This window comes from Nuphar pumila, chromosome 12, assembly GCF_984573655.1.
Source record: "Nuphar pumila chromosome 12, dmNupPumi1.hap1.1, whole genome shotgun sequence".
Taxonomy (NCBI): domain Eukaryota; kingdom Viridiplantae; phylum Streptophyta; class Magnoliopsida; order Nymphaeales; family Nymphaeaceae; genus Nuphar; species Nuphar pumila.
The window spans coordinates 26,034,219-26,062,216 of record NC_143260.1 but is presented as its reverse complement, the minus strand read 5'-3'; the positions used below and the strand labels follow the sequence as shown (position 1 = coordinate 26,062,216).

The 27,998-nt window shown below is 38.1% G+C and overlaps 1 protein-coding gene across 1 annotated transcript; it reads left to right on the top strand.

Moving 5' to 3' along the window:
- The first annotated feature begins 7 nt into the window (after positions 1–7).
- LOC149820381 (beta-glucuronosyltransferase GlcAT14B-like) lies at positions 8–27,404 on the top strand. Its single transcript, XM_089982274.1, has 4 exons — positions 8–717; positions 1,180–1,255; positions 1,424–1,539; positions 26,531–27,404. The coding sequence occupies exons 1-4, from the start codon at positions 129–131 to the stop codon at positions 27,043–27,045; spliced, it is 1,296 nt and encodes a 431-aa protein (XP_089838400.1). The 5' UTR covers positions 8–128; the 3' UTR covers positions 27,046–27,404.
- Positions 27,405–27,998: the final 594 nt, after the last annotated feature.

Sequence of the window (27,998 nt, the reverse complement as noted above, 5' to 3'; positions counted from 1 at the left end):
TCCTTCACCACCCACTAACCAACTACACACCATCATCTTTCTCTCGTTTAACCAATCCCTGTAATCTGTACCCCCCAAAACCCATTCTCTCTCTCTCTCTCTCCACAAAAGACAAAAGTTAGTGAGAGATGAAAAATCTTATGCTGTTGCATTTGAGAGTGCTGTACATGGAGAAGAAATGGATGCTCCTGTTGGGCATCGCCTCCTTCGTCTCCCTCCTCCTCCTCTTCGTCATGACCTCCGGCGTCGCCTCCTCGCTTCCCTTCTTTGGTACCCGCAATTCCGATAGCAGGCTCGTTTTTGTGGAGTCGAAGCTCACGATCGCCCTCCCATCTTCTTCTTCTCTCTCTTCTAGTGGTGGTGATGGTGGTGTCCCCAGAATCGCGTATCTGATATCAGGGTCGACGGGGGATGGGGAGAGCCTGAGGAGGACGCTCGAAGCTCTCTACCATCCGATCAATGAGTATGTCGTTCACCTCGACCTCGAGGCGTCGCTGGACGAGCGGCTGGAGCTCGCCCAATACGTGAAGAAGCACCCGCTTTACGCTAAGATCAGGAACGTTCACGTGGTGACGAAGGCGAATTTGGTGACCTACAGAGGACCCACCATGGTCGCCAACACCCTCCACGCCGCTGCCATCTTGCTCAAGAAAAGCGGAGATTGGGATTGGTTCATCAATCTCAGCGCTTCCGATTATCCCCTGCTCACCCAAGATGGTATGCTTTCTCTCGTTGATACTCTCTTTCTATTCCTTGATCATCCAAGATGGTGCTATGGTGCTCTCTTTCTGTATCCTTTGATTATCCAAGATGGTACTCTCTTCCGTTTTTTTTCTTTATGGTTCCTGTTTAATTGTTAGCCCCATTCTGCATTGGCTGCCCATCTCCTTAATTCTGAGACATTTGTTTTTTTTTTTTTTTTCTTTCATCTCTTTATGATTTTTTAGGTTTGTGGTGGAGTCTATGAATTTGGTTCTCTACTGTTCTCTGATTTGGGGTTTCTTTTTCTGTCTCAATTTTTTTTTTTAAATCAAGGAGGGCATTCTGTTATTTGTGGATTTTCCATGTTGGGGTTTTGAGTTCTTTCGTTTGTGTTTCATGGTGAGCGGCGGATTTATTTGACTTTTTTCTGCTTTGCTTTATTTGGTGGGGGCGCCAATTTTGCTGTTTCTTGCGAAGATCTTCTGCATACGTTGTCAGATGTTCCGAGGCATTTGAATTTCATCGAGCATACGAGCGACATTGGTTGGAAAGAGTAAGTCCCCGTGTTCTTCTTCTTCTTCTTCTCAGTAGAATAGGTTAGTTTTGATCGAGAACAAGAACATCACTGGTATTTGTTGGTTTATGTACATGATCCCCATTGCTCCTTATCTCTCTTTGTATTTTTTTGTTTCTCTGATTCACCATATTGTTCGGTTTGTAGATTCCAGAGAGCCAAGCCGATTATCATCGATCCAGGGCTCTACATGACACAGAAATCAGAAGTGTTTTGGGTATCGGAGAGGCGAAGCGTTCCAACGGCATTTAAGCTGTTCACAGGTGCTTGCTTTCTTCGTTCTCTCTTTTCTATTCATCTCTCAGTACTCTGCTAGTCTTTGGTGATTTCTAGTTCTGTGCTGTATTCAGTCTTCAGGTTATGCTTTTGATTGTGATTGGCGTCATGTTTTAGAATAGAGGAAATTTAGAACATATTCTTATACAAAAGAGTTGCAAGTTGTATCGAAGAAAATACAATCTGGTGGAACACTCTCTCACAAAGTGTGTGAAGATGGACAAAGTAACCTGTAATAGCTTGTTTTCTAAACTCACTAGTTTTTTGACCTTTCCTAGAGTGCCCTCATCCATCACTTCTAGGCCTTCCTAATTTAGGAAGAAACCCTCGTTAATGAACAAAGCGTTTGTTTTGGCAACTGACCCCTGCTTGATCACTGCGGTAGTTTTGCTTTTATTCTTGCCCACAACTCATAGGTGCTAATTGTTAAAGCTTCCATATTTTCTCTTCATGCTGCATCCTGTTTCCCCTGGTTTCCCTATGTTGATTTGGACAAAGAATCTGGTGGTTCACCAACAGAATAATCAGGTAGAGATACCGAAGTTCTCCTGATTATACAAAATCTGACTCCTACTCATTGTTTATTATTGGTCAAACTCCCAAATTTAATAGGAAGGACCATGGGAAACAACAATTTGTAATTCAGAGGATTCTCATGCTCTTGATCCAGATTCTTCCAGGTCCATCTCCATGCAATTGAAAATTAATAATTCGAGATCCTATTTTAACTTGGCAAATGCCTGGTTCCCTATTACATCACTTAACTATGAGCTGCCCATCTGTATGGCTGAACATGCACCTGCGCATCTGCCTATAATTGGTGCACTGAACTGTTTCTCTTAGTGGCGTCTTTGTTTAGCTCTAGGGTGTGGCTGAACATGCACATGTGCATGTGCCTATCATTTGTGCCCTGAACTGTTTCTCTCGGTGCTGTCTAAGGGCAGTCCATTATTTTTGTTAGTATCCTGTGGTTACACTGATGCCTATTGTTAGTTTGTAGGGTCAGTGCATTTCCTTGAAGGTGTATGTTAACCACAAGAAACTTTTAGATTCTTTGATGGTCATTATTTGCTGGAAGAGAGGAAGAGAAAGTATTGTAAAAATACCTTCGAAGATGTGCACTAAAAGCACCAACACCATAAAAGAATACGTGTTCAAACACACATCAAGAACACTTGAACAAAAGTACCAAAAAGGTACAAAGGGTACACCCACAAATGCATAAATTGAATCCAATAAGAGAGGGTTTGCACTAAAGGCTCTCACAAGAATGCATCTAAAAGGGGGGGAAGCCCCCTATTTATAATACAAAAGGAGACCAAGTGGGAGGGGCTCCTACTAGACGTTGGAGCCCCTCCAACGGCTAGAATTCTAGCCGTTGGAGGGGGTCCAAGGTCTACCCCCTCCCACTTGGTCTCCTTTTGTATTATAAATAGGACATAGCAAGTGCATTCGGAGTCACGTGAAAGGATGCTCCTGAATCTAAGAGCCAAAGAATTTTACCTGGAGGTGAAGAGGACATAGCGGCTCCGAAGATAGATCCTTTAATCAATGGTTGAAGGGCTTCAATAATTTGTTGGAGAGAAAAAGATCCATTTGATGAGGATGGCCGTTCTTCGGGTTGAGAGGTGGTAGCCATTGCAAGCAATTTTTTTCATTTAGGGCAAATAGGCTTTATATGCCCCGATTCTTTACAAAAATGACAATGAAGCTTGCTATAGTCTCTCTTACCATATTGCCCATTTCCTCCTTGATATTGATTCTTGAAATGAGGAGGTTTGTAGGTTTTTACATTGTTCCCCGGTCTTGACACCGCATAAGCTCCTTCATCTTCATTCTTAGAAGGGACGGCCAACACATTTTGATTGGTTCTATTCATTCCCAATCTAGTTTCCTCTCTACTCAATTTAGTTAAAACATCTTCTAAAGGAGGGGAAGAAAAGGAAGATAAAAGAAATGATCTAGATTGCTCAAACTCGGGTCTAAGCTCATTTAAAAAATTAAAGAAATGATCCTCTTAAAGTTGTTTTTGCCTTAGCTCAATCGCCTCTCCACTCCATTTTGGTTCGAGGAGGGCAAGCTCATCCCATATAGCCGATAACTCGGCAAAATATTCCCTTACGGTCAATTCTCCTTGTTGGAGAGTCAAAGTTTTTTTTTTTAATATAATATTTATGAGATAAATCTCTTGACGTATACATCCGTTCAAGATATTCCCATACTTGATATGCCTTCTTAAACTTCAAAATATTGGCATTGATTTTAGTTTCAACGGAAGAAAAGAACCACGAAAGAATTTTGTAGTTTTTCATTTCCTATTCTTCATGCTTCTTATTATATTCTTCAAAAAGCCCTCTCTCTTTCTTCCCCTTCAAGGACCTTAATCTCCCCTTCCTCAACAATAGTAACTTTAGGTTCGGGTACGGGAATAGTGAAAAGAAGTCATCATTATCCTCATTATGTATATGTCTGACCCGATCCATTTATGTAATGGATCGGGTCCAGACCCAGTTCATGTAAAATGTAAATTAACACCCTATTAAGGGGTATTTTCGTACCCTAGTGTTTTACACACTTACTATTAATAGAATGAGAGGGCAGTCACGATCGACTGAACCCCCTTTCCTCTGGAATCTCTCTCTCTCTCTCTTCCCTCTCTCTGTCGATGATAGGGTTTCTTTCTTTCATGGTATCAAAGCAGCGTGGCATATGGGAGTGAAGGGCTGCCAGCGTGAATCTGCGTGGATCTATCAGCGTGAGTCTAAAGGGCTTCCAGCGTGAATCTACGTGGATCTATCAGCGTGAGTCTATCAGCGTAAATCTGGAAACTTTAAGTACAGGTGCGTGGATCTGCGTGGATCTAAACGAGACTGGCTGTAAAGAGGTTGATCTCGGCTTCACGATAATAGGTTCCCCTTTCTTTTGTGAAAAACTCGATCCTCTTTCTATCTGTGATTCTCTTTCTTTCTATGATTCTGTGAAAAACTCGACATCTGTGATTCCTTTCTTTCTTGATCTGTGATCCTGTAAAAGACTCGACAGCTATGATTCTGTGAGAAACTCAACTTGGTTAGAAACGTGAATCTGCGTGGATTTCATTTCAGATCACTGCTGTTTTTCTGTTAACTTGTGATTTCCTTTTAAATCCTGCTGTTTTTCGTTGGTTCTAAAAGGAATTGCCTGCTGAGTATCACCTGTTAATCACTGTTACTTTCTCGTTTACCATCTGTTTTTCCCTCATCTGAAAATATTTCTGTTTTCGTTGGTTCTGAAAAAAAAACTGCCTGCCGAGTATCCCCTGCTAATCATTGTTGCTCTCTTGGTTCTGGTCTCGTTGGTTCTGTCAGCCGAGTACTCTGACTGGTCGAGTGTTCTGTCATTATCTACATATATATTAGCCGAGCAGTGTTCTGTTAGCCGAGCCCTCTCTTTTTGTTTTTCATACCTAAGTGTCAGTTCAAACATATTCATCAAATGGATTTTACTCACGGGCAATCATGTCTGTCCTCAAGTTTTCTCGGTCAACTAGTCTCTGAAAAACTGAATAACTGCAACTTCTTAACCTGGAAAAGACAAATCATTCCGTTTATAAAGAGTCAGGACCTCTCTGGTCATCTGGATGGATCGGTCCCACCGCCTCTAAAATTCCTTTCGCAAGAAAAGGCGGACGATAAAGGAGAACAATCTGTTGTTCTTCACAAAAATCCAGAATATGTTGCTTGGATGAAGAGGGATCAATCACTAGTGGCATACATCACTTCAACTCTCTCACAGGAGGTCCTTATTGTTCTTCCCGATGATTGTTCGGCAAAGGAACTGTGGGATACGTTAGTTCAAACATATTCACAAATTTCTGAGGCAAGAATTATGTTTCTTAAGCGAGAGTTTCAAATGCTGAAGAAAGATTCCATGTCTATTATGGAATACCTGAATAAAATGAAAGGCATCACAGATCAGCTGACCGTTGTTGGGTGTCTTGTCAGTGAAAAAGATAAAGTACAACAAACCTTGAGTGGATTGGGGCCAGACTATCATGTTATGACGACAACCTTACTATGTTTACCAGAACTTCCAAAGTTTGAAGATCTTCGTGCGAAATTATTGCAATATGAGATGAATCTGAAAGGATCTTCTGAAGACTCTCATGGGAATTCAGGAACACAAGATGTGCTGGCTATGAGAATGAGTTATGGTCGAGGACGAGGAAGTTCTTTTCGAGGAAAAGGAGGCCAAGGGAGAAATAACTATGGAGGTCGTGGCATACTTCCAACACCCAATATCCAGGGACAAAGACCCATTCCCACCTGCTTCCTATGCAACAAGAAAGGGCACATTAAAGCAAATTGTTGGTTTAATCCTCAAAACAAAGGGAAAGCTCCACAAGCAGAGGCTAGGAAGGATGGAGAAGTAAAAGAGTTGCTGTTGGCAGCCTTGGTAGGATTGAATATGAAGCAAAATGACAAAGGAATTTGGTATGTCGACTCCGGAGCAGCTACTCATGTTACGGGTGATGTAGGTAAACTCTTGACTCTTACTCCTTATGTTGGAAAGAATAGCATAGTCACAGGAGATGGATCTCATCATGCAATCTCACATTACTGGAAATGCCATTATATACATGTCAAAGTCCTCTCTTAAACTTTCAAGTGTCATCCATGCTCCTAATATTCAAAAGAACATTGTTTCTGTCTCAAAACTTGTTGATGATACTAATGCTTCAGTTGAATTTACTCCTTCTGTTTATGTCAAGGATCTTCGCACGAGGAAGACATTCGCTGAAGGAAAATGATGGGGCAACATGTACATTTACTGTTTCTGAAAGTAATAAGCCAAGACTTTGGCATAGTCGTCTTGGCCATTGTGGTCGCCATTTCATTGAAAAACTTGTCCTGAATAATCTTATTCCTAAGTCCAGTCTGAGTTCAGAAGTCGTTGATACAAAATGTTCTAGTTGTCATTTATGTAAGAGTCATGCTTTACCTTTTGCTTCCATTAATAAAAGAGCTTCAAGGCCATTTGAGGTCATTTGTTCAGATGTCTGGGGTCTTGCCCCAATTACTTCTTTTTCTGGCAGTAAATACTATCTTATTTTCATTGATAGTTACTCACGTTATACTTGGATATTTTTTATGAAGCACAAATCAGACGTCTTTGGATTGTTCCAGAAATTTCACTCTTTTGTTCAAAATCATTTCTCTACCAACATTCTTAATTTTCAATGTGATGGAGGAGGTGAATTCTCCTCGAGTGATTTTGTTAATTTTATTCAACATAATGGGATAAAAAGAAGAGTGTCTTGCCCTCATACACCTCAACAAAATGAGATTGCTGAGAGGAAGCATCGACATATTGTTGAGACTGCAATGAGCATGATGCACAAGAGCAATCTCCCTGTATCATTATGGCCTGAGGCCTTCCACTCCACAGTTCATGTGATAAATCGATTGCCCATGAGTATCTTAGAAAATAAGTCACCATATTTCTCTCTTTTTGGCATACAACCTGATTATCATGAATTACGTGTGTTTGGGTCTGTTTGCTATGTTCACATTGACAGCTCACTCAGGCACAAGTTCCAAGATAAGGCTTTAAAATGCAGGTTTATAGGATATGCAGAAGATTACAAATGGTACAGGTGTTATGATCCCCTGAGTAAGCGTGTCAAAATATCAAGGAATGTTATTTTCGATGAAATGAACTTTGCTAATCAGGATACTAATTCAACTATGGTGGATACTGATAACTCAAGCTCCAGCATTGAGGTATACTATCCATGGTTAAATTCAGAACTCTTCTCCAATGGTAAAGTAGACTGTCCAGAAAATTGCAGTCAGATGGAGCCACATGAGGATTCAGTCAATGAGACTCAAACGGAGGAAACTGTTACATATGACTTGGAGCCAACAAGGTATAAGGGTATTGTATACACCCGGCGAGAGAAAGAGCCCTCATTCATTCCTTGTACGAATACGGATCCATCTGGATCATCCGCTTCACAACAAATGGATATCAGAAGATCCTCACAGATTCGACATCCGCTTCACAGATGGGTAAGTTATAAAAAATTTTCATTGGATTTTCAGTTATTCTTGACATCCATAAGTAAAGAGCATCGCCTCTCATGTTCTATCAAGCTGCGAGCTCTAGAAGATGGGTAGAAGCAATGAATGAAGAAATGGAGGTCTTACATGAATGTGGGACATGGGAGATTGTACCTAGACCACTGAACAAAAATGTTGTTGGGTCAAAATGGGTGTACAAGATAAAGTATAAACCAGATGGGAGCATCGAAAGGTACAAGACTCGACTTGTAGCCAAGTGATTCACACAAAAGGAAGGCCAAGATTTTGATGAAACTTTTAGCCCTGTAGTTAAAATGGGGACCATTCGCATTGTGCTGAGTCTAGCCATTAAACATGGATGGACATTGAGCCAACTGGATGTAAAAAATGCTTTCCTGCACGGGGATTTAAAAGAAGAGGTCTACATGGAACAACCCACTGGATATGCAGAACGAGACGCCAAAAAATATGTATGCAAATTAAAGAGAGCACTCTATGGTTTGAAACAAGCTTCTCGTTCCTGGTTCGACAGTTTTTCTCTAGAAATACAACGGCATGGCTTCTCTCGGTCTCTTCTGGATCACTCATTATTTATTCACAATGAACAAGGAGTCACTACTTTTTTGTTGATATATGTAGATGACATCATCATCACAGGGAATTGTAAAAGTCACATTGAGCAGGTGAAGAAGTTATTAAATCAGAGATTTAAGATGAAAGATTTGAGAGAGCTGCGATATTTTCTTGGGGTAGAAGTTGATAACAGAAATGATACACTTACCCTTACTCTCAACATAAATATACGTTGGACATTCTCGGCAGAGCAGGCATGACAGATTGTAAGCCGTTAACAACTCTAAGTGTCATTCATCAGAAATTGAGTTCACAAGAAGGGGATATATATGGAGATCCCACTAAGTATCGCAGTTTAGTTGGCATGTTGCAATACCTGACTTTTACTAGACCCGACATAGTATATTCGGTTAATCAGGTATCCCAGTTTATGCATGAACCTCGTATGTCACATATGGAGGCAGTCAAACGTATACTTCGCTACCTAAAGGGTACAGTTGGTGATGGGCTGGTATACAAGAAAAAGGAATTAGATCCAGGCGGGGCCATGAGATCGTCACTTATGCTGATGCCGATTGGGCGGGTGATCCAGATGAACGACGATCAGTATCCGGTTATTGCAGCTTCATTGGGCCAAACTTGGTATCTTGGAGCAATAGAAAACAAAAGGCGGTTGCTAGATCAAGCATTGAGGCTGAATACAGATCGATGGCCACTGCCACGACCGAGGGTACATGGATAAGACATCTCCTGATAGAAATGGGAGAACCGATTGCTCGGTCACTGTTGTTGTGTGACAATCAAAGTGCCATTAACATGTCATTCAATCCCATTCACCATCGTCGAGCAAAGCACATTGAAATAGATCTAACATTTTATTAGAAAAAGGTTGAAGACAAAGAGATTGAGCCTATGTATGTGCCAACTGAAGAACAAGTTGCTGACATCCTCACTAAAGGGTTGACAAATGATAGATTTTGGTTTCTGAAGAACAAGTTGTTCATGGTCCAACACCATGCACAACTTGATGGAGTCTGAAAAGAAGTCATCATTATCCTCATTATGTATATGTCTGACCCGATCCATTTATGTAATGGATCGGGTCTAGATCCAGTTCATGTAAAATGTAAATTAACACCATATTAAGGGGTATTTTCGTACCCTAGTGTTTTACACACTTATTATTAATAGAATGAGAGGGCAGTCACGATCGACTGAACCCTCTTTCCTCTGGAATCTCTCTCTCTCTCTCTTCCCTCTCTCTGTCGATGATAGGGTTTCTTTCTTTCAAATAGTTCCTTGAACATATCTCCAAAGACCCTTCCCTTTGATATGAGCCTCCATATTCCCGGCCCAAACTTGATAATTCACTCCATTTAATTTGAAGCCAAGGGAGAAGTGCAAATCCTTTTCACCCATTAGAGAGAATAGAAAGAGAGGTAAATGTGTACCATAATACCAAATGAATTCCTACTTGATGTAGAATGCTTCTAAAATATTGAATGAAGGACCGAGTCTTCACTCCAACTACCACACCTTGATGGCACACTTTTTGAGGTGCTCCAACAAAGAGAAAAAGTGCACGATCTTCTTTTCTTTTGAACCTTGCTCTGATACCATGTAAAAATACCTTCGAAGATGTGCACTAAAAGCACCAACACCATAAAAGAACACGTGTTCAAACACACATCAAGAACACTTGAACAAAAGTACCAAAAAGGTACAAAGGGGACACCCACAAATGCATAAGTTGAATACAATAAGAGAGAGTGAGCACTAAAGGCTCTCACAAGAATGCATCTAAAAGGGGGGGAAGCCCCCTATTTATAATACAAAAGGAGACCAAGTGGGAGGGGCTCCTACTAGACGTTGGAGCCCCTCCAACGGCTAGAATTCTAGCCATTGTAGGGGGTCCAAGTCTACCCTCTCCCACTTTGACTTAGTCAAAGCAATAAAAAAATAAAAAATGAAAAAGAAAAATAATAAAAATTACATGCATGTTCATAATTGTGAAGATGCGTAAAAAGGGAGAATGCTGAAATGCCCCTAGGGCTTACAAAATAGAAATATATATATAAGAGTGACACATTTTAACAAGTATTTCGTCCCTTGGTAGCATATTTGGGGGAGGCAGACACCGTGAATGTATTCACCTAACCTTCCGTTAGGTAAGAATACAAGATAAAAATTACTTAATCAAGTGGTCGTTTGATGTGTCTAGTAGGGTTGCACTTCTGCGGCAGTATTCAATTGAGCAGGACAAAAAATTGTCTAGCTGTGCAACAGGAGTTTCATGTTGTAGTTTTTTCTGGTTTAAAGTTGCTTTTGGTTGTAATATGGGTGCCAATGCTATGCATTTTGGATAGCCGAATTCCTGTCTTCCCATCTAATCATGTGATTCTATGTAGATGGCAAGAACATGAATGAAGTAGACAGGAAATGCTATTGGTTTTTGTTTGTGGTGTCTGAAATTATCTTTTCAGCAAGATAGTATATCAAATAGAAAAGGAAAAACCTTAGCTGTTGGACTTGCAACATCTGATATGTACTTGTGAAACCTCTTTTTCTTTATTTAATTTTTGAATATCAGGCAGCATTGGTTCAAGCTTATTACTATAATTTATTTGTATCTTTCATTTTTCTAGTTAATATTAGAAATCTTGGAGTGTATGAGATATCTCATTGTTCATATTCTTTTTATCTTACATTAGTTGAGGACAACATAAATTTATGAACAAGTGAGTGTTTGCTTTTTTATTTTATATTGCATAAAGGCTTTATTTTCCCCTTTTTTCTGAGCCAAAGTGAAGCTGGGACTTGCATGAATGGAATGAATGGAATTTAGGCATGTTTTTAACCAGCTTAATTTCTATTTTTATAAAAAGTGTCTCAGCATATTAATTCATGGTCAAGAGAGGTCTCAGGTAAGGTGACCTGCTTGTGATTTTTTTTTCTTTCTTGGTATTTCAGTCCCAAGTATTTTTTTCCTTTAAAGTAAAGGTCTTTTTTGTGAGTAATTCCCCACTTCTATGGGCATGTTTGCAACACCTGTGATTTTGCAACTTTCACAGGTTTCTTATGATTCTGAATCACATTTTAGAACTTTCACAGGGGCATTGCAAACATGAAAAAATGCAACCTGTGAATGTGATTCTCATCTGTGAATGTTGAAGCCTCAAAACTTGCAAAAGTTTTACACAAGTCTGAGGGTGTATAAAACTTTCACAAGCATTAATGCTTAGCTGTGAATGTGTTAAAGTAATGACATGACATGACATGATACATTCTTACATGATAGATTTTCCCACAAGTCAAATTCACAACCTAAAAGCAAACATGAGAAAGTTAATGCTTAAGAATGTGAATCACATAAATCACTTTCACAGGGCCAAAACTTTTACAGTTACAGTAACCTGTGATCAAAACAAACATGCCCTATATGTATATAAGTTATATCTTACTTTTATCTATCATATCTGAAAAGCTGTTTTTCTCCTTCATCATGCTTGCTTCTGCAACATGTGCATATGCAATTTCCAATTTCTTTAGGGTGAGAAACTGAAAGCTTGTGTCTGCTTGAGTTTTGCAACTTCTGTGGATCATTGGTACCCAAATCCATTGTATATCCTGAGTTTGCAGACACATTGGACTTCTGTCCAAATTAAGGCTGCTTTGAACTGCTTCTGCAAAGCATTTTGCCATGTTTTGATTCTTTTTCTACATCTTATCATGTTTATAACAGTTCTGTCACTATTTTTTGCATATGCATTTCAGCAAAATATTGCATACATGCCCATGTTAAAAGATAAGGACAAGTAGGGAATGCTGGGAATTTGATAAAGTATAGTGATGGTAAATTAATCCCCATTATCTAATAAGGTATTCAAGGTCTTTGTGGCAATAGGGTGAGGGAGTAACACATGGTGCTTAAGTTGCTGTTAAAATGGAAGTTGAAGAACTCCATTCTTGTATAAGATTCTCAAAATGTCACTAGCAATGTTGTGAAAAGCGTTGTGGCGTAGCATAAGCGCTCCGCCAAAAACTGAAGTGAGGCGTAAGCCTCAGATTTTTTTTCTCTTTAACTTAAAAAAACCTTTAAAAATATCTACAAATACAAATAAATAATAGAGATGCTTTATTGATAAAGTAACAATCAATAAAAAATAGAAAATTGTAAATAAATAGCGAAATTAACATTTTTTCTTCTTCTACAGAAAATTGCAAATATAAATAGTTTTCTTTCTTTTTTTCCTTCTTTTTGTCTCTCTATCTCTCTCTCTCTTTCTTTTTTTCTTTTTCTTTCTTTCTTCCGTTCTTTCTTTTTTCCTTTCTTCCTTTTCTTTCTTTCTTTCCTTCCTTCCTTTTCTTTCCTTCCTTCCTTCCATTTCTTTCTTCCTTCCTTTCTTTTCTTTATTTTTTTTCTTGTTTTTCTTTGTTGCGCTATTTACCTGCGCCTCAAGGCGTAGAGGGCCTTGCCTCAAGGCAAGGAGCGCTATTGCGTCTTGAGACGCATTTTTGATAACTATGGTCACTAGTAATAATGAGAATGAGGGTGAAAAGGGGCCACGTTGCCTCAATTCGTGATTGATTAATAATTTGGGCCAATTTGCTGCTAGTCAACATTGCAATGGATGCTGAAGGGAAGCAAAACCCATTCTTTATGTGCTTTAATGCAATGAAACAGTCATCAGTCAACATTTGCTTGAAATTTTATGGGAGAACTGGTTTGAGACTCTCTACCAACACCTTTGAGATGATTTTCTATAAATTCAGGGTGTGGCGATATAGGCTTGTGCAATATGATGTGAGATACCCATGCTTTCCTCAGTGAGAGCACCAATATTGAGTTGTTGACATTCTTGGGGAAGAATCTATAACATCTTGAAAGATGTCCAATATATACAAATTTTTTCTCTCTCTGTCTTTAAGAAAGCCAATGTGTGGTGCCTCTCCTACTTATAGTATTGGTGGTTATCTTTTCATGCTTTTAAGTTCTGTCTTGTCTTTTGAAATATATTTAATAAAAATTGTAAAAAGCACGGGGTTAGAAATCAATATTGATGTGGTTTTTGGGTATCCCCTCATGTTGCCACTTGGGTTGAAATTTTTATTGTTTGTCATGTTTTGTGATCCCTATGTTGCCACACTTTTCATAGCTTTTTTATTGGAAATAATGGTTTTATGTCAATGATAAATATGAAACTGATGATCTGTAGGCCGATGTTGAACTTTATGCATAATTGGTTCTCTTTTACCTGAATTACTTGCATCTGTAAAATGCAAAGGCATTTGTTCCCTTTTATCGAAGGGAGCATCTCTTAAACAACGTTTGTTTTCAATCTATTTGTCAAATTTATATTATATTTATTACATTCTGTAAAAAAATGTGTTCTATGGCCTTTGAAAACAACCTATTTCTCTATCGTCTATACTCATGTTGATGATCACAGAATAACATCAAGAAATGGGATCCTTGCAATGGAGTACTTTCTTATCACCTTAAAATAAGCTCTTTATTAACCAGAAAAAGGGATTCTTCTCAGGCTGTATGTGCTTTTAGATACTTGATTTCATCCACATGGCTATTGGCTTTGGCTGTTCATTCTGAACTATCCATAATGGGAGACTTGGTCCACCCTTGGATGCAAGGATAAAAATGGGCAAAACTTTTATGATGTTTAAAGAAAGAATCATGATGGTATCTTGGCTTGGATTGAAGTGCAGAATTCTCAAGAGACCAGCAGAAAATATCTATATTCAAAGACAAAATGATGTTAAATCATGTGTTTTTATGACACTGGAATAGATATTACTTAAACATATACTTGCCAATTTGCCACATTAGTGAGGGCTTAGGATATAAACATTATCTAGAGGCTATTTTGATATGTAACAAGCCCTCTGAATCGAAAGATATATGGCGGAAGGGCAGGTTTTGCTGTGAACTCTGAATTTAGTGTGTTCAATCTATTGGCTGGAAACCAATGACTGAAAAGGATAGGAATTCATCATAAGATATAAGATTGCCCTACCGATTCCAGCAGAATGATGGATGGAACAAGTCTTTCAAGAACATAATAGTGTGGGGCACTTGATAATCACCAGTGACTAACCATCACAAGGGCTTTCCTCTTCACAGTGGTAAAGTTTTACCTCTGCTGAGTCTCAGAAAACTAGAAAGGAGAAAATAGAGTAATTAGCATAAGGTCAAGTAGATCATGTAAGGGTACCATTTGCTTTGCATCATCTTGGGCTGTTTGGAAAACAGTTTTTGTTTTCTGTGCCCAAGGATGGGGAAGCGCTTAGATACATAAGGGTGACTTTTTCATTGTTCCACTCTTGCTAAATAGACATGATTATGGGTAAAGCAGTTTGAACCATGTGCTTCAAGCACCCTAAAACACATTCATGTTAATGATTATTTGAGAAGGACCTATGAAATGTGTAGGAGTGGGACCTTTTTATGAGCACCAGGGTCTGTAGTTCACAAGCCTTGGAAGATATAGTTCTTCCTAGTGGAACTCTATATTATCATTTCCACTTTCTAATCCTTCTAGAGGTTCTTCGTTTATTACATTTAAAACTTGGCAGCAATTTCAAAGCCACCAATTTAAATATTTCAATTTAGTATATGAGGATTTAAATTGGATCCCTCTCCATCTGAATTAAATCTTAGAAAAAGGTAATTTTGAGGATATCTTTAGTGTTATGTGGTACCCTGGATTTTGCGTGGGCTGAATCAAGCCTTAGCTATGTGACGTATGGCCAATATGAATTCATTATTGATGATTCACAATTTTCATTGTGGCTTGGTGATCAAAAAAGTTTTCCTGTTCTATTTTATAGTTGGAAGTGAATGTTTGCTAAATAAAAGGATCTTAGGTGGGAACAGTGTCAGGTATGGAATTTTATGGTTCCCATGGAAATGGACTATTGGTCATAGATTGTAGAAGTTGGAACAGTTTGGACATACTTGGACATGATGTTGCATTCTGGACCTTTGGACAACATGGAAACCACTTGTTCAAACTTCAAGTAGCTTTCATGAGTAATGGAAAATATTAAAAAATTTCAAAAATAGAAAAAATTCCAACAATATATATATATATATAAGCTATAATACCGCTTCTCATGTCGAGCTAGCTCTATGTTTTAGTAGAACTCACACTCCTCATCCACTCTCCACAATCTTATTTGAACATTCACCACTACCTTTCCACGGATTCAGTATCCTTGATCCGCCGTCATCTTTGGGGAGATCTTTCGAACATGAAGGGTTTGTTCTGCCGTCAACACATACATCCCAGGTGAGAGAAATGGACAATTCTGCGAAGAAGGTTGAGGTTTCACCATCCCCTCTCACTTGACTGCCAATGAGAGGGCTTTGTATGCAGGCCAGGAGGCAGGATCATCTTTCTCTCTCTCGCATTTACTAGTGGTCCCAGGCAGAGGTTCATCATGCTGATTCAAGCCAAGATCCTGATCCAGATAGCTGGGTAGATTCCTCACATGGAGAGTGACGGGAGGGGGAACCCACTAGAAGTTTAGAAGAAAAAGAATAAGGACAAGAGAGAGAAAGAGAGGTGGTTGATGGAAGATGAAGAAGAATAGGGAAAGGAGGAAAAAGAAAAAGCGGGTTAAAGAGAGAGAGAGAGAGATCTATAAGAAAAACCTCTTACGATAGTATAGATTGACTTCTAGATTTACCCTCTTTAGCTTCGATGAGGCATCCAAGAGTTGGTTTAGGTCCTCGCACAAAAATACCTTCCTATGGGCAAATGACAATAGATTTATCAATAAATTGACTTCTAGAGCTCTGTTTTTTATTGAAATCATACAAAAGATCCTCGAATTTTAGAGTGATTTGATGCAAAATAGGTTAAGGGCTATGTCACATGGGTGCGGGTACGGGTGCGGAGCAATTTCAAAATTTTTGGACACAGGGACACGGCTATATATATATAATATATATATATATATATATATAACAATAATAAGATCCGACCCCGATACCATCTTGGATCTAGGTCGGGTCTGGATCCAGACCCGACCCGAGTCCAAATTAATTTTAATAAATAGGCAAAAATAGACTCGGTCAAAGTTGACCGAGTCCAAAATGTGGACGGACTCGGACTCGGCCCCGGTGCGTTGACCGAGTCCGACACTTAGTTGACCGTGTCCGCCCCGTGTCCGAAGTCGCACCCGTGTCGGGGCGTGTCGACGTGGGTGCATCGACCTTTTAGCCGAGTCCGTGTGACTTAGGTTAAGGGGAAGTTTTTTTTTTGTGTGTTTTGATGTTTGAATGTGACTCGTCAAAATCAGTTTTTTGTTTTTTGATGTTTGAATGTCATATTGACAGATGAAAAATCATAATTACAGTTAAATCATAATGACAGGAATTTGGCCATCTTCGGACTGTAATTATGCATTCACAACTGACCAAATTCCTGGTCCGAAGATGGCCAAATCGGCAAGCTATGAACTCAAAGCTAAAGAGGACATATCTAGTTGCAGTTGGCAAACATGAGAATTGGATCTGGACTGTAATTAGTGAACTCGGTGAATAAAAATAGTTGGGTTATTTGTTTTGAATATTTTATAAACATGCTAATTTATATTGAAATAATATGTTACCCTAAAATTTGCATAGTAAAAATACGTGATAGGTATGAACTACATATGCAAAGATCTAATGAATAGTCTTACTTTTTTCAATTGCCCTTGGAAGCAAATAACTAAGCAATTACAACAACATTATTAACATATATCATGACAAGGTGATAACCAATCCAGTGGTGGTAAGCTCTCATTGTCCATACAATTTTAACCTTTTTCAATGTATGGAATTTGAAATGAAACTCTTTTAGGTTGGTTAAAATAAGAGATGATAGGAAGAATGGTGAATTAAAGTGATGCCTACATTTTTAATCTTGTGTAAATCTTTAAATTTTAGTAAAATTGATCAATCAACACCAAGTGAAACAATTTACTGTTATAGGCATATAAAATTTGACATGGTAATAGTTTGGCATATTCATGTTTCTTTTTGTGAACTGATTCGGTGAAGTTGTTATCGACCCGGTACATCATTCAACTTACCAAGTCTGAATGGTTCCTGATCAAGAATCAGAACAAAATGATCATTGTGTGGATCTTTGCCAGGTTACATGGTTGAATTAGATTTGGATCATTCTCTATCTTATCTGCCAATTCTTAATTACAGTTTAACTAGATTACCATACAAGAAAAGAGCTAAGCTACCCAGCTTGTAAACGTTGGTTACTATAAAATGGCTGTTGGCAACTGTTAAATAATGTAACATAATTTAATATGTAATCTCATAGTTTTAGTTTACTTTTTAAGTTTAGTTAGGATTATGTTAGTTTATTTAACTAGGTTAGGTTTCTTTTTCTTTTTTAGTTTAGTTTTGGACTTATTTGGCTTTATGCTTTTTTGACCAAAGTCAAAAAGCATAAAGTAGTGAGAGCTGTTGGACTCCCAACTGTTCTATTTAGAGCCGTTGGGAGCCCAACACTTCCTCATTCCCTCTCTCCCTTGTATTATAAATATGGGGTGTTACCCCCTTGTAACTTACACTTTGGTAAAACCCCCTTTTGGGACCCAAGATATTGAAGTTGATATTTTTTTTACGTTTGTGCATTTGTATCCGTGCCTTTGTGTACTTGTATGCCTTTGTGCACACTTTGTGTTTCTAGTATTGTGTTTATACACAAAATCTCTTTTTATAGAGATTTTCACATGGTATCAGAGCAAGGTTGCTTGGGAAGGAAAATCTTATGATTCTTCACAATATTGAGTGCCTCGAAAAGCGTGCCTTCAATTTTTTGAGATTGGCTTGAAGAGTTCTCTTCATCAAATATTTTAGAAGATTACTATAAGAGTTAAAATCTCTTTGTGGTACGTATTTTTCTCCTTCATCTTATCTCTCTACAACAACAACAACAACTACAACAACAACAACTACGCCTTCATTCCAAAACAATTGGAGTCGGCGATATGAACCAAAAAGGAAAATCATTCTGGGTCTTCCACATGAATCCTTCTCCTCCAATCATTTCTATCCAATGCCATTTCCTTAGTAAGGTTCAAAGCATTCATATCCTTTCCTATCACCTTCATCCATGTCTTCCTAGGCCTACCCCGACCTCTTTTAACTAATATATTTTCCCATTTCTCCATCCTTCTAACTGGAGCATCATTAGGCCTTCGCCGAATATGTCCAAACCACCGTAAACGATTCTCTCTCATCTTATTTTCAATGGGTGCAATGCCTACCTTCTTACGTATCTCCTCGTTCCGAATCTTATCTTTTATTGTATTTTCACACATTCATCTAAGCATACGCATCTCAGCTACACTCATTTTTTGAATATGATGTCTCTTGGCAGCCCAACATTCTCTACCATATAGTAAAGCGGGCATAATAGTCGTCCTATAAAACTTTTTCTTCAACCGCAATGGCATTCTACTATCGCACAACACTCCAGTTGCACTTTTCCATTTCATCCACCCAACCTTTATCCTATGATTTACATCTCCATCAATTTCTCCATACTTTTGAATGATAGATCTCAAATATTTGAAACACTCATCCACCGGTATTTCTTGCTCACCAAACTTCACAACACTTTTATCACTACGTTGCTTACTAAACCGACATTCCATATATTCTGTCTTACTCTTACTCAACTTAAAACCTCTTGCTTCAAATGTTTGTCTCCATAATTCTAACTTAGCATTAACCCCAACTCTAGACTCATCAATCAAAACAATATCATCAACAAACAACATACACCACAACATATTTTCTTGAATTGATCTTGTAAGCTCATCCATCACTATAACAAATAGTAAAGGGCTTAAAGCAGATCCTTGATGTAACCCAACCGTTATAGGAAAATTGGTTGTCACCCCTCCACAAGTGCGAACATTGGTTACTACTCCTTCATACATATCTTTGATTATACTAATGTACTTGAGAAAAACACCTTTCTTCATCATTGTTCACCAGAGAACGTCCTTAGGTACTCTATTGTATTCCTTCTCCAAATCAATAAAAACCATATGCAAATCTTTGTTCCTCTCTCTATTTCTCTCAATAAGTTGTCTAAGAAGATGTATAGCTTCCATAGCTGATCTTCCAGGCATAAAACCAAATTGATTATCCGATATCATGACAACCTTCTTCAACCTAGACTCAATCACCCTCTCTCAAAGCTTCATAGTATGACTTATGAGTTTTATACCACGATAGTTTGTGCAATCTTGTATATCACTCTTATTTTTATATAGAGGCACCAAAATACTCTTCCTCCACTTATTAGGCATCTTATTTGTCTGCCAAATTGTGTTAAAAAGATTTGTCAACCATACTAAACCTTTCTCTCCCAAGCATTTTCAAGCCTCGATAGGTATACCATCTGGGCCAACTACCTTTCTTGATTTCATTTTCTTCAAAGTCTTTGCAATTTCTTTCTTTTGAATCTTGCGCATGAAGTCACGATTCATCTCATGAAAATGAATGGAGAAGTCTCAAGATCCTGAGCATGACTTTCATTAAATAGCTTATCAAAATAATCTTTCCATCTCTCCTTAATTTCCTCATCTTTGACTAAAACCCTTTGCGTTTCATCTTTGATACATCTAACCATACCCAAATCCCTCAATTTTCTATCTCTCATCTTTGCAAGCCTATAAATATCCTTCTCGCCCTCTTTGGTATCCAACTTGTCATAAACCTCCTTATATACCTTATCCCTCGCGTTTCGAACTACTTTTTTAGCTTCCTTCTTTGCTATCATATACTTCTCCAAATTCTCATTATCACGACTCTTACTTAGATTTCTATAACACTCTCTTTTAACCTTAATAGCTAATTTGACATCCTCGTTCCACCATGATGTATCCTTACCTAGCGGTGCACCGCCTTTAGACTCACCCAATACCTCCTTAGCCACCTTTCTCATGCCACCTGCTATCTTATTCCACATTGATTCTGAATCCTCCTCGAGACACCAATCAACTTTCTTAACTACCTGCTCTACAAACATACCTTGTTTAGCTCCTTTCAGTGCCCATCACTTAATTTTAGGATCTATCATATGTCTATCCCTTTTGCGGCATTGTCTAATTCTAAGATCTAAAATTAAGACTCTATGTTGTGTAGCTACACTTTCTCCCGGTATAACATTACAATCGATGCAGCAACCCCTATCTCTCTTTCTAAGTAGGAAAAAATCTATCTGACTCGTATTAACCCCACTTTTAAATGTTACTTGGTGAGACTCCCTCTTCCTAAACCAAGTGTTTGCTAAGATCATATCATAGGACAAACCAAAATCTAAAATCCTTTCTCCACTTTCGTTTATTTCTCCTATACCATAGCCTCCATAGATACTCTCAAATCCATCCCTACTAATGCCTACATGTCCATTAAGGTCACCGTCGATGAAAAGCTTTTCTCCATAAGATATCCCTTGTACTACTCCATCTAAATCTTCCCCAAATTGACGCTTAATAGAATCATCTTATCTCTCTAATGGGTGAAAAAGACTCACATTTCTCTCTTAGCTTTAAGCTCAATGGTTCCAATTATCATGTATGAGCCGAAAATATGGAAGCTTATATTAAAGTAAAGGGGCTTTGGGGATATGTTCAAGGTTCTATAACGGAACCCGAACCAAAAATTACGATGGTTGAAAGAGGAGGAATCAAAATTCTTGAAAGAGAAGAAAGATAAAAGGCTCTTGAAGAATATTCAAAGAAATATGAGGAATGGGAAATGAGAAACTTCAACATCCTATCTTGGATCTTCTCATCCGTTGAAACGAAGATCAATGCCAACATCATCAAATTCAAGAAAGCCTCTGAAGCTTGGCATTATCTTGAGAAGATGTATACTTCACGAGACTTATCTCACAAGTACTATCTTCAGAAGAGGGCCTTGACCCTACAACAAAATGAGATGTCTATTCGTGAGTACTTTGTCGAATTATCCTCTATTTGAGATGAACTTGCCATGCTTAAGCCCAAGTGGAGTGGCGAAGCTAGTGAACTTATATACAAGTAATTAGAGGATGATCACTTCTTTAACTTCCTAAATGGTTTTTGACCCAAATTTGAACAAATTCGGTCCTCTCTTCTATCTTCTTTCACATCTCCTTCCATTGAAGATGTTATTACCAAGTTAAGTGGAGAGGAAACTCGTATAGGCATTAGCAGGCAAAATCCAAGTGTTCTTGCAATGCCCACAAATCAAGATGAATGTGATGGAGCTAATGTCGTGTTTAGGCCCGACAACAACTTGAGGACATATAAACCTCCCCACTTTAAAAACCAAAATCAAGGTTACAATGGTGGTCAAGGCGGAAGAAGGGACAATAACAAAATTGTGTGCCACTTTTGCAAGGAACCCAGTCACATCAAACTAGTTTGTCTTAAATGGAAGAAACTATTTGCAATGGCAACCACAAAAAGAGGAATCTACAAGTGGAGCTCTCTCTCTAAATCAAATTATGGAAGCTCTTCAACCTCTTCTTAAGGGATCTATTTTCGATGCCGGCGTATTCACTCCTCCTCCAAGTAAAACTTCTTGGCTTTTAGATTCGGGTGCATCTTTTCATATGTCTCCAAACATCTCTTCTCTTTTCGAATATTCTAAAAGTTTGTCACCATCTTTTATTTCAACTGTGGATGGCACTTCTCTTGAAATTAAGGGGATTGGAAACTTTGAAACTCAAAATTTCTTTATTCCCCAAATTAGATTTATACCTAAATTGAATTTGAACTTACTTTCCATCTCTCAACTCTCAGACCTTGTATGTGACATTCAATTTTCATCTAATAAGTGTTTAATATAGGTTCACCGGTCCGAGAAGTTGATTGGGAAAGACTCTAGGAAGGGAGACTTGTACTATGTGGATTCTCTCCAAGTCCGTAAAACCCCTTTTTGTAATGTGGCCCAACATAAAGACATAAATGTTTGGCACAAAATACTTGGTTATCCCAACATCACCAAGTTATCCTATTTGCATTTTATTAAAAATCTTTGTAAAAGTACTTTCTTTTGTAATGATTGTATTCTTGGAAAAATGAGAAGTATGCCTTTTGAACAAAGATCTATGTTTACCACAAAACCTTTTGAAATTGTTCATTCGGATGTTTGAGGACCGACACCTGTCATATCCAAGGGAGGCTTTGCCTATTATGTGATTTTTGTGGATGCTTTTTCTCGATATTATTGGATATATTTCCTGAAACATAAGCACGAAGTGTTTTCATGTTTTAAATCATATCATATGATAATTAAGAATCAATTTAATAGTAATTTAAAGATTTTTAGGACCGATTCCGAAGGCGAATATTTTTTCAATGAATTTAAGAAATATATTGAAGACTATGATATTGTCCATCAAAGATCGTGTCCTAAGACCCTACAACAAAATGGGTTAGCCGAAAGGAAGCATGGGCATATCATTGAAACCACTAGAACCCTTCTTATTTCCCAAAGTATTCCAAAAAAAATTTCGGCCGAAGCGGTTCTTACTTCAGTTTATCTTATTAATCGTCTTTCATCAAAAAATTTAGATAAAATCTCTCCTTTCGAAACTCTATATGAAAAAGAACCCGATTATAATAGATTGAGAGTTTTTGGTTGTAAGTGCTTTGTCCTTACAGATAAGAATGATAAACTCTCACCTAAAGCCATTCCTTGTGCTTTTCTTGGCTACTTCGAAACTCAAAAAAGGGTTTTGATGTTATAATACTAAAAATGATAAGTTATATGTCTCAAGGAATGTAACATTTTTGGAAAATGATAGTGGTTTTGAAAAGAATGAATCTCATTTAGAAAATGCCGACCATTCCTTTCTCTTTGATCTTTTATCTAAAGATGGTATCTCTAGTGATGATGAATCAACATATAACAGTGACAATGAAGTGGTTGAAATCAACAATAACTCTAACCCTACTACCTCTCAAGAAGAAAATATAACTAGATACCCTTTAGCTAGCGAATCTATCCCCACACATGATTCAAACTCTAGAAGAACCGAGAGAACTAGAAGAACTCTCTCTAGATTCGTATCTTTTGATTCTTTCTCTCCTAAATATCGGGCTTGCTTAAGTGTTATTCACTCATATTTTGAACCGAAAAATTTTGAAGATGCCAAACGATGTATTGAATGGAGAGAAGCCATGGAGAATGAACTCAAAGCGCTTAGGAAAGCCAACACTTGGAAATTTCAAACGCTTCCCAGTGGAAAGAAAACTATAGGATGCCGATGGGTGTTCAAAGTCAAAACCAAGAGTGATGGATCTCTTGAGAGGTATAAAGCTTGTCTTATAGCTAAAGGGTATAGTCAAGAATACGAGATTCACTATGAAGAGACATTTGCTTCAGTAGCTCGTATAATTACTCTCAGATGTCTCATCACCATTGTTTCCATTAGAAAATGGAATATTTATCAAATGGATGTCAAAAATGCCTTTCTAAATGATGATCTTAATGAAGAAGTCTACATGGATGCTCCACCTGGTATGAAAATTCCTAAAAATAAAGTTTTTCGTCTTCGTAAAGCTCTTTATGGCTTGAAACAAGCTCTCAAGGCTTGGCATAATAGGTTTAACAATGTAATGACTGAAAATGGTTTTACTTCATGCTATACTGACATTGCATTGTTTGTTAAGAAATCTGATACAGGGATTGCTATATTACTGTTATATGTTGATGATATGTTAATAACAGGTGATGATGTCAAAGGAATCAAGGGCATTAACTCTATTCTAACTTCAAGATTTGAAATGTCAGACTTAGGATTTTTGACATATTTTTTGGGAATTGAGGTTGTCTATTCTCATAGAGGCTATTTTTTGTCTCAAACTAAACTTGCTTGTGAGATTCTTGATAGATCAGGAATCACAGATGATAAGGTCTGTGAAACTCCTGAAATAGTAGGTTCAAAGATGAAGATTGATGATGGGATTCTCCTAAAAGATCCCACACCTTACTGGCAACTTGTTGGATCTTTAACGTATCTCAGCATTACGAGGCCTGATATTTCTCATGCAGTACATGTTGCTAGTCAGTTTCAACATACACCTACTACAGTTCATATAAGCGTCATTCTCCACATCATCAGATACATAAAAGGTACTGTAAACAATTGGGTATTTCTATCTTCTTCTTTTGAATTGAATTTAATTGCTTATACTGACTTTGATTGGGGAGGTGACCCAAATAACCGTCACTCCACCACTAGTTTTTGTATTTTTTAGGAGAATTTTTAATTTCTTGGAGATGCAAGAAACAACATAAGGTCTCACTTTCATCCACAGAAGCCGAATATAGAGCTATGACATCTACTACCATGGAGATTGTTTGGATTCGCAACTTGTTGGAAGATATGAATATTCAACTTCAAGGGCCCACAAAACTATGTTGTGATAATAAAAGTGCAATTTACATTGTCAAAAATCACATATTTCATGAGCGCACGAAGCACATTGAGATGGACTGCCACTATGTTCATGAAGAATACTTAAGAAAAACCATAGACCTTCTATATGTTACATAAGAATACCAACTAGCAGACTTCTTCACCAAAGCGTTGTGCTCTCCAAGATTTAACTTCCTTCTCGGCAAACTTTCGGTTATGTCACCCTAAGTTTGAGGGGGGGTGTTAAATAATGTAACATAATTTAATATGTAATCTCATAGTTTTAGTTTACTTTTAAGTTTAGTTAGGATTATGTTAGTTTATTTAACTAGGTTCGGTTTCTTTTTCTTTTTTAGTTTACTTTTGGACTTATTTGGCTTTATGCTTTTTTGACCAAAGTCAAAAAGCATAAAGTAGTGAGAGCTGTTGGACTCCCAACAGCTCTATTTAGAGCCGTTGGGAGCCCAACACTCCCTCATTTCCTCTCTCCCTTGTATTATAAATATGGGGTGTTACCCCCTTGTAACTTACACTTTGGTAAAGCCCTCTTTTGGGACCCAAGATATTGAAGTTGATATTTTTTTACGTTTGTGCATTTGTATCCATGCCTTTGTGCACTTGTGAGAGTTCTCCTTTTATGCCTTTGTGCACACTTTGTGTTTCTAGTATTGTGTTTATACACAAAATCTCTTTTTATAGAGATTTTCACAGGCAACAATAGCCTTGTATTAAAAGCATGCTTAGGTGTCCTAGAAACACTTAGAAAGTTCAACTTTTAAATAAAAATTCAAAAGCTTACTAAATACAACGTGGTTCTTAACATTATGTGTAAGTGTGGAGTTTGTATTTATGGAAATTTTGAGTGACTAACATCCATGGTTCACCAAGACATTTTTACTGCATAACAGCAGTGCAAACAAAAGAGAAATCCTTGCACCATAGGTTTCAGGAAAGGTGGTTCCTATCATAATTCAAGGATATTGCTTTCTCTGCATGCTAATTTCTGGACTGTAATTTTTCAGTTTTAACCTATGATCTAATCAAAACTTCAGAAGGCAGTGTTGTCTGCAAAATTTAACAAATATATTAGTTTCTTTTCTTTACTATGTAATTCATATTGGACTTTGTTCATTATGTTTATAATCGAATCAAGAAAGGCCTCAACATGTCTATCGGTGTTAAGTCCTGTTGAGGCCATAAGGGTCGATGAACAAAACTAGGCATTTTGATAGCGAAAATACAGTTGAAATGGACTCTGGTGGCCCAGTTTTGCTTTCTGCCTATGTCACATGGGTGCGGGTGTGTCAAAAAACTTGGGTGTGAGGGTGCGGCAAAAAAAAAATATATATATATATATATATATATATATAATCCAAAAGTTGGACATAAATGACCCTGGGTGTGTTGATTGCAATGTTATTGATACATCTAGCATTAAACAACACTTAGAGAAGTATTTTGATAGGTTTTGTGATTTCCTTCTCCGGAGATGGTCGTCTTCCCCTTGTATGAAGTGGCATTATTGTGGTCCATTCTCCCAAATCAATAAATCAGTGCTTAATTTCATGTGATACGTTATCTCTTTTGGTTTGGCATTTAGTGGATATTGATTACTAATTCATCTGTGCAGCTGGAGAAAAGTTGGTTATTGAAGATGGATATTACTTACTTTTTTTCGATGTGCATGGAAAATAAATTACTGATGTTAAATGGAATTAATTATGAAATGCCTCTATGTTGAGATGAGAATATCAGATTCTTTGTTAGCCAAGAATGTGAACTTTAATGACTTGTTAGGCTGGCTTTACTTTTCTGATTCGATCTGAGATTTAGGACTTGCAGTGTTTGGAAATATGACTGTGACTGTGGGTTCTGTCATATATCAGGTTCTGCTTGGATGATGCTTTCTCGATCATTCATTGAGTTCTGCTTATGGGGATGGGACAATCTTCCACGAACAGTTCTCATGTATTACGCCAATTTCATATCCTCACCTGAGGGATATTTTCACACAGTCATCTGCAATACCCAGGAATTCTGCAATACCACTGTAAATCATGATCTGCATTTCATATCCTGGGACAATCCTCCGAAGCAGCACCCACACTTTCTTGGTGTTGGCGATTTTCAGAGGATGACAGACAGTAATGCTCCATTTGCAAGAAAGTTTCTCAAAGATGATCCCGTACTTGAAAAGATCGACAAAGAACTCCTGGGACGTTCTGCTGGTGGTCTTGTCCCTGGTGGTTGGTGTGCTGGAGATACACACAATGGCAGTGATCCTTGTTCTGTTATTAGCGATACAACGGTACTTAGGCCAGGGCCAGGTGCAGAGAGGCTGAAGAATTTGATCACGGGTCTTCTTTCAGCGGGGGATTTTCACGAGAAGCAATGCAAGTAGACGTTACATGAGATGTGGGTTAGTGCAGTTCGATGCGTTGCCACTAATGACCAGGCAAAAATTCTTGGATATTGCTTATACAAGCATGGAGACCTGTGAGGTTTCAGTGCCGGTGGAGACTCCACAACTATTGGCTGGGACTTCATAAGCAGGTGGAGGCGGGTGGTGAGTGGCTTTTCTGTAAAAATGTGGGGGTGGTTTTTTTGCTGCCATTGTCATCATTCTTTAGCTTCTCTTCCTGTATTATTCTGCAGGGGTTGTGTCATATTTTACTATCTACAGGCCTGCAGTTTTATCTCTGTCCGATGAGATCCATAAAAAACTTCACAATTTGATAGCGATATCAAAATCTATTATTTGGCATGTTCTGCATTTAAGTTTTTTTTATGTTTTTCTTGTCTTGTGCAAAGGGAGGGATTAATTTTAGTAATGTGAATGTGAAGAGGCTAGGTGGGTTCTTACAATATAAAATGGTAGCTCGGAATCTGCGTTTTTTGTTTTTATTTTTGGATAATTGAGGGAAAACCCCTTGCTTCTCAAGTTCATTAATGTAAAGCCCCAGCTTTGGCATCATGGCAAAGGACGTGCACCATGGGTTTCGAACTCGTGACTCCTGTCAACTTGGTGATGCTCCTGAGTTGCCCTTACCAAATGAGTTGGACTCCCGTGGGCTATCTGCGGGGTGGGTTTGGCAAATAATGTTTCTTTTGTCACCATTGTACTACCTTCCCTTTGATAAGGAAGCTTACAACCTCATCACCAGTATGAACATAGAGAAATTCTTTTTTTTTCTCTTGTGGGCATGGTAGAGGATGATAAACAAAGGGGATGGCTTCTCAGCTCTCAGCAAATACCTGAGGTATGCATAGGAAGTAGCTAATCTGAGTTGCTGCCTTCCTGCAAATGAATCCGGACCTTTACCCAACAGGGGAGGTGCCTGGCAAAGTTGACCG

What these genes read in the sequence shown, in the direction of transcription:
- LOC149820381 (XM_089982274.1), top strand. Translation starts at nt 129, where the DNA reads ATGAAAAATCTTATGCTGTTGCATTTGAGAGTGCTGTACATGGAGAAG. An exon ending in TCCCCTGCTCACCCAAGATG is followed by an intron (nt 718 to 1,179) that starts GTATGCTTTCTC and finishes TTTCTTGCGAAG; the next exon opens with ATCTTCTGCATACGTTGTCA. An exon ending in AGCGACATTGGTTGGAAAGA is followed by an intron (nt 1,256 to 1,423) that starts GTAAGTCCCCGT and finishes TTCGGTTTGTAG; the next exon opens with ATTCCAGAGAGCCAAGCCGA.